The 10,497-nt window shown below is 44.8% G+C and overlaps 1 protein-coding gene across 1 annotated transcript; it reads right to left on the reverse strand.

Moving 5' to 3' along the window:
* Positions 1 to 8,632: 8,632 nt before the first annotated feature.
* On the reverse strand, positions 8,633 to 9,984 carry LOC138887470 (uncharacterized). Its single transcript, XM_070169225.1, has 3 exons — positions 9,836 to 9,984; positions 9,584 to 9,772; positions 8,633 to 9,269 (listed from the first exon to the last, which is right to left on the reverse strand). Exons 1-3 carry the CDS (start codon positions 9,982 to 9,984, stop codon positions 8,633 to 8,635), a joined length of 975 nt encoding a protein of 324 aa, XP_070025326.1.
* Positions 9,985 to 10,497: the final 513 nt, after the last annotated feature.

Below are 10,497 nucleotides of genomic sequence, written 5' to 3' on the forward strand. Positions count from 1 at the left end.
ATTGCTTCTAACTTCTCGGTCCTTGAATTGTGTAGTTTGAGAAGGAGAATGCCCTGCTGAGAGGGGGGCTTTGGTCTAGAGATGCTAAAATCTCCAAGCTTAGTCAGCACGTGAGCGAGGTGGCTTCCGATAGGGACAACTTTCAGGGGGGAGTTACCTTGATTGATCGTCATCTCCAGGACGCGATGGAGGATAGTGACAAGTATTAGAGCCTCCATTTCGAACTGGTTGCCACATTGGTTCGGATCAAGCGAAGGCCAAGGTGCTTGTATCTTTGCATGGGAGAGGAGCAGTCATCGCAGATTCTTGCATTGAGAGGACGTTTGAGGGAGCTGGCCCGACTTTACCTTGAGCCATGGATCGTGTTTGGCCGGGTTCCCTAAAGCAGACCATTGGGGCGTATTGGAAGGTAGCTCAAGTGGTGTTAAAACTGGGGGTGGATCCCCAAAGAGAGAGACCGCCATTGAGAAGAGGTCGTCGGGGGACTAGTAATCGCTTGGGTACAACCCTTGGGGAGCTATTGAGGCTGACGGTTTGGCAATAGATTAGGATCTATGTTGTTCTTTCCTGTCGATCTCCCTGTTTGTATATAGTACTTTTATTTTTGCATATGTATAAAGAGAATCCTGCGGCTTCATTTCCCTTATTCCCCTTTCTGCTCTGAATTCAGCAATAATTGGCGAGTTGTCATGTGACTAGTCGATGCGACCTTTAGTGTGAACTGCCGTGAGAGCTCTAGCACTTTTGCCCAACAGTTTTGTGTTGAGTCTCTGGGTCGAGTATTGTCTCGAGCCTACTTGATCTTCAATCTCCTATGCCTGCATGATCGGGTGATGATGGTTCTCATCCCTTTCCCTTGGGAATTTGTATTTTGCCTATTTTTGGGTTCAGTCTACGAGCTGTGTTGTGATTCGAGCTTCAATTGACCCTCAATCTTTTTCATGCCTACATGGGCGGATGACGATGGCTCTTGCACCTTGGGTCAAAGCGACCTTTTGAGCTTGTGTTCTGGAGGCTCGTTTGGATGGCGATAATGTCACTTACGATGTGCCCTTAGGCATATGTAGTTAACTATTTTGGATCCGGCCTCCGAATCGGGTTACGACTCGAGCTCATTTTAATTCTCAAGTTTTCAATTTTCAAACTGGCAACAATGGCTCTTACGCTGTTTGGTCATTGCGACCTTTTAGTGTGGGCCCGGAGGCTCGTTTGGCTGGCAAAAATGGTTCTTATGCTTTTGCCCGTGGCCATATTGTAGGCTTTGTTTTCCTCTCGTTACGGTCTTTTTGAAATGATTTTGCCTGACCCGTCATCGGTTCGGGGAGAACCTCAATTTCAAGTCATTAGCGGTGATGTTCGAGCACCTCAAAAGGTTTTTAGCTCGTAGGGTGAGTAGCTCGAAGCCTTGTGATTTGGAGATGAAATGGTCGAAGCTCGTTTTGCCTATTGAGGGAAACCTATTTTAACCAGTTCTTTTCAAAGTATATTCGAAGTAATGGCATGCGATTTTGCTAGCGACAGTTGGGCATCCCCGAGTCGCATTAATTTGGTTGGTGTAGCCGTTTTGACCATAGTCATATGTGTTTGGCTTGAGCCATTTTTGATCCCGAGTGATAGTTTTGGCATCCACACCAAGGGTATGCCCTTTCGGGATTCTTAAAAATGTGACGCATGGCCTAAAATTCAGGATTGAGCTTTATGCCTATAGTAAGGTCTGACAAAATTTTCATGCCTATTGAGGTCTTACAGTTTGTCATGCCTATTAAGGTCTTATAGTTTGTCATGCTTGTTGAGGTCTTATAGTTTGCCATGCCTGTTGAGGGCTTACAATTTGCCATGCCTGTTGAGGTCTTACAGTTTTTATTGCTATGCAGAATAGATCTGGTTATATGAAGTCTGCACGCTCGGGGTCTTATGGCCTCGGGTTTTCCAGTGTACGACGATTGGCGACAACCTCCGAGTCATTGAGTTTGCTTAGGCTCGAAGGCCGTTATTCGTGAGGTCAGAGTTACCTTGTTGGGGCTTTATGAGCCCGGAGTTCTGACCCTGGGGTCGTGCGGGTGCCAAATTGTTGACTCTAAGTCTCTGGGTATTTTGGGACGCATTTGGTAGAGGGATCCCTGCCGTGAGCATGCTAAAATTTCTTTTTTGGAGTATGAGATGTTAAAAAGATATTCTTTAATTGCTTGGTGTAAATACATGTTGTTGGGTTGCTGTAAGCCCGACTCAGGTGGACACGGTTTGCTCGACCATTTAGCCCGGTACATTATTTCCTATGGGAACCTCATTTTTCATTTCTCGGGAAATGCATGGACATTACCTCGTTAAAAACGTTGCTGGTAAAAACCCGTTACGGGATAAAAAAAACTCGGTCGAAGGAAAAGAGTGCGATGTTTGCTCGAGGATATTTGCGGGATTTTGCAATCGGACGCCCTAGCAGTAATACCTCTAAAGCATCGATACATTCCAGTTTCTCGAAAGCTGTTCGCCCTCCATGGTGCCAAGCTTATAGGATCCTTTGCCAACTATCCCAAGGACATGGTATAGCTTTTTCCAACTCTGGCCCAGCTTCACTTCATTAGGGTTTCGGGTGTTGAGAGTAACCTTCTTTAGGAACAAGTCCCCGATCCCAAAATATCAAAGATTTGTTCTTCAATTGTAGTATCTTTCGATTTTCTACTTCTGGGCAGCCATTCGAACCAGCGAGGCTTCCCTTCTTTTGTCGAGCAGCTCGAGGGCCGTTGTCATGGCCTCGTTGTTTGAGCCCTCATTAGTGTGCTGTAATCTGGCGCTTGGTTCCCCGACTTCCACTGGTATCAGTGTTTCAACACCATATATTAAAGAGAAAGGTGTTTCTCCGGTGCTCAATTTAGAAGTTGTCTGATATGCCCACAGCACCTTGGGCAGCGTTTCTCTCCATTTTCCCTTGGCGCTCTCCAATTTCTTTTTCAAGTTCTGAATGATTATTTTATTCGTGGATTCGGCCTGGCCGTTTGCACACCGGTGGTATGGCGTTGATAGGATTCTCTTGATTTTGTTATCTTCAAGGAACTGTGTTACCTTGTTTCCGATGAACTACCTCCCGTTATCACACGTTATTTCGGACGGGATCCCAAATCGGCATATTATGTGATATCATATAAATGTGATAACTTCCTTCTCTCTTATTTTTACAAAGGCCTGCGCTTCCACCTATTTTGAAAAGTAATCAGTCATAAACAGAATGAATCTAGCCTTACCGGACACCATAGGAAAAGGGTCGATGATGTCCATTCCCCATTTCATGAATGGCCATGGTGATAAAGCGGAATGTAGTTGCTCGCCGGGCTAGTGGATCATGGGAGTGAACCTCTGACATTTGTCGCATTTTCGGACGAATTCCCTGGCAGCATTTTCCATGTTGTCCTAATAGTAACCCGCTCTGATCACCTTTCGGACTAAAGAATTGATCCCGGAATGATTTCCGTAGGTTCCCTCGTGGATCTCTCAGAGCACATAATCTGTGTCGCCCGGTACCAAGCATACCACCAGGGGTCCATTAAAAGTTCTCCTGTATAGAGCCTTATTTTTGTCGAGCGAGAATCGGGCTACTTTGGTTCGCAGGGCCCTCGACTCTTTTGGATCTGCAGGTAACTTCCCGTCCTTTTGATAAACGATATATTTATTTCTCCAATCCCATGTTAGGCCGGTAAAGTTAATCTCTACGTGACCTTCCTCGACCATAGATTTGAACAATTGGATGATTGCCCCGGGGAGCAGGTCTTCTTCTTCAGTAGAGGACCCCAGGTTTGTGAGGGCAACGGCCTCGCTGTTCTGCTCTCGTGGTACATGGACTAAGGTCCATTCTTTGAAGCGACGTAATATGATTTGGATTTTGGCCAAATACCTCTGCATCCTATCCTCTCGGGTTTCATAGCTTCCGTTCACTTGGCTTACTACGATGAGCAAATCGCATTTTGCCTCGACAGTCTCTGCCCACAAACTTTTGGCCAATTCTAAACCTGCAATCATAGCCTCATACTCGGCTTCATTGTTAGTTAGTTTTGCGGTTTTTATGGATTGTTTGATTATGCCGCTGACGGGAAGCTTTAGGACTATACCGATCCCGGATCCTCTTATGTTTGTGGCACCATTTGTGAACAGGGTCCATACCTAGAGGACATGCCTGATTTCAATAAAAGTTCTTTCTCTACCTCGGGCACGAAGGATGGCGAGAAATCGACCACGAAGTCCGCCAGGATTTGGGACTTGATGGTCGTCCGAGGTTGGTACTCAATATCATACCCTCCAAGTTGAATGGCCCATTTGGCTAGTCAACCCCATAACTCAGGTTTATGCAGTACGCTCCAGAGGGGATAAGTTGATAGAACACAGATATGGTGACACTGAAAGTAAGGCTTTAGCTTGCGGGAGGCACTTATCAGTGCGAGAGCCAATTTTTCCATATGGGGATATCGGGTTTCGGCGTCCCCCAAGGTTCAACTTACATATTAAACAGGAAATTGCGTACCTTTCTCTTCTCGAACCAGTACGCCGCTTACCGCTATTTCGGACACGGCTAGGTACAGGTATAGTGTTTCATCCTCCTTGGATGTGTGCAGCAAAGGCAGGCTAGTCATGTACCGTTTTAGTTCTTCTAGGGTGTGTTGGCATTCTGGAGTCCGTTCAAATTTGCTCTTTATTTTGAGTAGGGAGAAGAAATGGTGGCTCTTGTCTGATGATCTTGATATGAATTTGCCCAGGGCCGCTATCCGCCCCGTCAGTTGTTGGATGGCTTTTACCTTGTTCACCACCGTGATCTCTTCGATGGCTTTTATTTTGTTGGGGTTGATCTCGATCCCCTTGTTTGAAACCATGAAGCCCAGGAATTTTCCTGAGCCTACTCCGAAGGCACACTTCTCGGGGTTGAGCTTCATGTTGTAGCTTCTGAGGATGTTGAAAGTTTCCTGCAAATGGGTCACATGGTCCTCTGCATGCAGGGATTTGACTAGCATATCATCAATATATACTTCTATCGATTTACCAACTTGATGATCGAACATTTTATTAACTAGGCGCTGGTATGTTGCTCCCGCATTTTTTAGCCCGAAGGGCATTACGTTATAGCAATATGTACCATATTCCGTGATGAACGAGGTCTTTTCCTTGTCCTCGGGGTTCATCTGGATTTGATTATACCCCGAGTAGGCATCGAGAAAAGTGAGGTCTCATGGCCGGCCGTAGCATCGATCAGACGATTGATATTAGGCAATGGGAAGGAATCTTTGGGGCATGCTTTATTCTAATCTTTGTAATCTATGCACATTCTTAGCTTGTTCCTCTTTTTTGGAACTACTACTACATTACCATTCGGGGTACTTTACCTCCTTAATGAATCTGACTTTAAGAAGTTCCGCTACCTCCTCTTTGATGAAGGCATGTTTTACTTCGGATTGTGGTCTTCTCTTTTGCTTTACGAGTTTGAATTTGGGATCAACCCTCAGCCTGTGGGAGGTTATTTTCGGCGTGATTCCTGTCATATCTAAGTAGGACTAGGTGAACATTTGATATTGTTACTAAGAAATTGAATAAACCATGTCCTGAGTTCGGGGGTCAGTCCCGTCCCTAGGTATACCTTGCAATCCGAGAGGTGCTCGATCAAAACGGTTTGCTCCAGCTCTTCGTTTGTTGATCTAGTCGCATCTAATTACTCAGGGGCGATGAAGGCTTGGGGAATAAAGAAGTCTTCCTCATCGTCTTTGAGGGTCCACATGTTTCCCTCCTTGTCCGAGACCGGGAGTGTGGAGGCTGGATTCTCGTGGTGGACCGCAAACATTTCTTTCACTGCCCATTGTTCTCCATGTATGGTCGTGATGCTATCCCTCATGGGAAACCTTATCACCTGGTGTAAGGTTGAGGGCACTGCCCTCATGTTGTGTATCTGAGGCATGCCGAGTAAGGCGTTGTATCTCATGTCGTCATCGATGACCTAGAACTCGGTGTTCTAGATTGTGCCAGACGTGTTGATCAGGAGGGTGATCTCTCCTTTCATTTCTTCGCCGATCATGTTGAAGCCATGGAAGATTCGAGGGACGGGATCGACTTGATTGAGTAGGCCCAACTCTTATAATACTTATGACCTTATTATGTTGGCTGAGCTGCCTGGATCCACTAGCACGCGCTTTATCCTGGTGTCGTTTAAGAGAAACGAGATCACTAGCACGTCATTGTGCAGTTCCATCACAGCCTCGAGGTCCTCCTTGCTGAATACGAGGGTATCCTCGGGCACGCATTTTCGGGTCGGTCCTTCTCCCGTAGTGGACGTTCTCGTTCGTTTGAACATGGGTCCTTGTGGAACGTTGGTTCCCCCAATAATCATGTGGACGTTATGTTGGAGAACCTTCCTTTCCATCTAGGTTGGATCCGGTGGTGTACTGGCCTCTAGGGCAGTCGTGTCCTTTTCTCTGTTGTTTTTGAGGTTATGGTTTCCCATTTTACTCGACGAGCTAGGTGCTCTGTCCTAAAATCCAAGATCTTGGGCCAAAGAAAGTGTGAGAGATAACTTGCGTTTTTGTAATGAAACCAGCAAAAAAATAATCACTATTATTTTTAGCCCCACGGTGGGCGCCAAACTGTTCACCATAAAAATGGTAACAACAATTAAATTTGTAAATGGGATTCTAAAAATATGTGATCTATTTTTATGCTAGTTGTTAGAGAAGTAGATACTAAGAGTATGAAGCTTAACAAAGAGATTCAAGCTGAAACGGGACAGTAATCAAACCCAGGGGCTTGTCGACCGAGCCTCGGACTGGTCAATGAAGGAGCCTTGAGGCCGATATCCGGGTTGGTGTCGAGCTATCGGGGGTAGTCGGGGATGGGATAACAGTTGATATATGATCAAGCAAGGCTCTTTATGTCCAATACCAAACAATAAATGTAGAACAATTATGAAAGAAATAAATATTAAGAGTGGCCTCGAGCTAATAAGAACGAGCAAGTTAGAGAGAAGAGAGAGAGAGAGAGAGATATTATTGATCTTATGGAGAATAGTTGGAGCAACATCATCCGAGGGACTACAAAGTAATGGGGATCCCTTTATATAGGAGGTAAATCCGTTATAGTACAAAACGTGGTAATTGTGAAGGCATGGAGATAGGATGGCTGGATGTGACATCTCGAAATAGGCCCCGGATAGGTCAGCCTTGTCAGATTAAGCCGCGTGCCTTGGGAACTCCCCTCTTACCTGTTGTAACCCGTTATAGGTGTTCGAACGCGATGCCCTCCGGACCGATAGTTGACGACCCCCAAGGGTGAATCTCGACCTTGGATTCAAGCTTCGAGGAGCATGACCGTGAGACGACCCTATGACAGGGAAATCGGGCCCCTGGATTCGTCGTATACATGCGAGACAGGTCTTAGTCCCATGCAAATGGAAGGCAGAGCTTAGCCTTATGCAAATATAGAGGTAGGGCTTAGCCTCATGCAGGGTTCGGGATAGGGCTTAGTCCCATGAAAATGGAAGGTAGAGCTTAGCCTTATGCAAATATAAGGCAGGGCTTACCCTCATGCAAGATGGAGATAGAGCTTAGTCTCATGCAGGATATGGGACAGGTCTTAGTCCCATGCAAATGGAAGGTAGAGCTTAGCCTTATGCAAATATAGAGGCAAGGCTTAGCCTCATGCAAGGTTCGGGACAGGGCTTAGTCCTATGCAAATGGAAGGCAGAGCTTAGCCTTATGCAAATATGGAGGCAAGGCTTAGCCTCATGCAAGATGGAGATAGAGCTTAGTCTCATGCAGGATGCAAGACAAGGCTTAGTCCCATGCAAATAGAAGGCATAGCTTAGCCTTATGCAAATATAGAGGCAATGCTTAGCCTCTTGCAAGGTTCGGGACAGGGCTTAGTCTCATGCAAAGAACGAATAACAAATAAAAGTATAATGTTTCTTAGCTGGAGATACGTTCAGTGTCTGGTAGCCCATTTGATAGTGATTTTGCTTTGTGTATATATATTTGTGAATGCTACTGCTATGTCAGATGTACCTGCGCTCAAAGAAAAATTGTAAGTTTTGTAAGGGGAGGTTGGTTCTTGCCTTTGTCTGCTGGCCTTGCTTCTCCGTTCTGGATGCCTTGTTTGAGTTTCCCTGGGTAACACCTGGCTATTATGCAAAATAGAGTTTTCCAAAATATGCAATCATTGATAAAAATAGAGTAATTTTAGAAACATGGTGAAATATTAAATAGTTTTAGATAAACTAGTGATTGTAACACATTTCAGACACATCACAGCTTTCTCATGTTAGAATTTAGAGGGTCCTCCTCAAAATTCTGCCCCAGTTTGGTAGATGATCCTTCAGCAGTTTGCGAGCAACGAACTTGTCGAACCCTCTTCGGAATTTTGAAAATGTTTCTCAAAATTCTGCTCTAGTTTCTTAACAAATTTCTGACCTTTTGGCATGTAATGGCGTTGGCTGGACTTGCTCCGGAATTTTGAGGGTCCTCCTCAAAATTTTGCCCCAGTTTCAGATTTGGGGGAAGGGGAAATTTTATTATGATATGATCGAACCCACAGGGCTACCTACGTATCCCCTCTTAAACAAGAATCAAGTCAAGGGTAGTTCAATTACATTTGATGAGGAAATGTAAATAGTCTAAACATAGTATCTTTTGACTGCATCTGAATTGATCGGTTTCGGCCAAACTTCTCCATCCATTTCTACAAGTATGAGTGCTTCTCCTATCAGCACCTTGTGAACCATGTAAGGACCTTGCCATTTGGGAGAGAATTTCCCTTTGGCTTCGTCTTGATGTGGGAAGATCTTTTTCAATACCAACTGTCCTGGTGCAAACTGCCTTGGTTTGACCCTTTTGTTGAAATCTCTGGACATTCTATTCTGATAAAGTTTACCGTGACATACCGCATTCATTCTTTTTCCATCTATAAGGGCCAATTTCTCATAACGGCACCTTATCCATTCCGCATCACTAAGTTTGGCTTCTTGTATGATACTTAAAGAAGAAAACTCTACCTCGGCTGGGATGACAGCCTCGGTACCATAAACTAGTAAGTAAGGAGTTGCCCCAATTGATATGCAGACTATAGTGTTGTATCCCAACAGGGCAAAAGGTAACTTCTCGTGCCATTGTGTGTGGTTTTCTACCATCTTCTTTAGTATCTTCTTCATGTTTTTGTTGGTGTCTTCTACAGCTCCCTTCATTTGAGGTATGTACGTTGTGGAGTCCTTGTGCTTGATTTTGAAAGTTTCACAGATGACTTTCATTAGATCACTGTTGAGATTGGTGGCATTATCAGTGACAATGTACTTGAGAACTGCAAATTGGCAAAAATACGATCCTTGACAAAGTCTGCGACAACTTTCTTAGTTACAGCTTTGTAGGATGCGGCCTCTACCCATTTTGTGAAGTAGTCAATGGCCTCTAGAATAAACATGTGCCCATTTGAAGCCGTGGGCTCGATCGGACCGATGACATCCATTCCCCAAATGGCGAATGGCCAAGGTAAGCTTGTTGCATTGAGTTCATTTGGTAGCACTTTTATCATATCTCCATGCACTTGACATTGGTAGCATTTGCGGACATACTGGACACAATCTGTCTCCATAGTCATCCAAGAGTAACCAGCCTTAAGTATCTTCTTGGCCAAGATGAAATCATTCATATGCGGGACGCATGTCCCAGCATGTATCTCCTCGAGTAGCTTAGAAGCCTCTTTTGCGTCGACACATCTTAGCAATCCTGAATCAGGAGTTCTTCTATACAAGTTTCCTCCGCTGTGGAAGAAGTGATTGGACAATCTCCGGAGTGTGCATTTTTTAGTATGGTTTGCATGTTACGGGTATTCCCCTTTCGCTAAATACTCCTTGATGTCATGGAACCAAGGTTTTCCATCCGTGTCCTCCTCAACATGAGCGTAGTAAGCCGATTGATTATGGATACTCACTGGGATGTGATCAATGAAATTCTTATCTGGATGATGTATCATGGATGACTAGGTGGCCAAAGCATCGGCAAACTCGTTCTGAATTCTAGGAACATGCTAATACTCCATCTTCGTGAACCTCTTTCTTAATTCCTGTACATGGTGCAGATATGGCAATATCTTCGAATTCTTGGTGGCCCATTCTCCTAGTACCTGGTGCACAAGCAGATCTGAATCATCGATTACCAACAGCTCCTGAATATTCATGTCGATTGCCATGTTGAGCCCTAGTATGCAGGCTTCAAACTCTTCCATGTTGTTGGTGTAGGGAAATCTAAGTTTAGCAGACGCCAGATAATGTTGGCCAGTTTCCAATACCAAAACCGCTCTAATGCCCACTCCTTTGAAATTTGTAGCTCCATCAAAGAACATCCTCCAACCATCGTATTCTTCAATAATGTCTTCTCCCACGAACGACACTTCTTCATCAGGAAAATACGTTTTCAAAGGCTCGTATTCTCCTCCTACAGGATTTTCAGCAAGATGGTTTGCCAATGCCTGTCCTTTGACTGCCTT

This window comes from Nicotiana sylvestris, chromosome 3, assembly GCF_000393655.2.
Source record: "Nicotiana sylvestris chromosome 3, ASM39365v2, whole genome shotgun sequence".
NCBI lineage: Eukaryota > Viridiplantae > Streptophyta > Magnoliopsida > Solanales > Solanaceae > Nicotiana > Nicotiana sylvestris.

What these genes read in the sequence shown, in the direction of transcription:
- LOC138887470 (XM_070169225.1), bottom strand. Translation starts at nt 9,984, where the DNA reads ATGATACATCATCCAGATAAGAATTTCATTGATCACATCCCAGTGAGT. An exon ending in TTAGCGAAAGGGGAATACCC is followed by an intron (nt 9,773 to 9,835) that starts GTAACATGCAAA and finishes CTTCTTCCACAG; the next exon opens with CGGAGGAAACTTGTATAGAA. An exon ending in ATGGAGACAGATTGTGTCCA is followed by an intron (nt 9,270 to 9,583) that starts GTATGTCCGCAA and finishes CAATCTCAACAG; the next exon opens with TGATCTAATGAAAGTCATCT.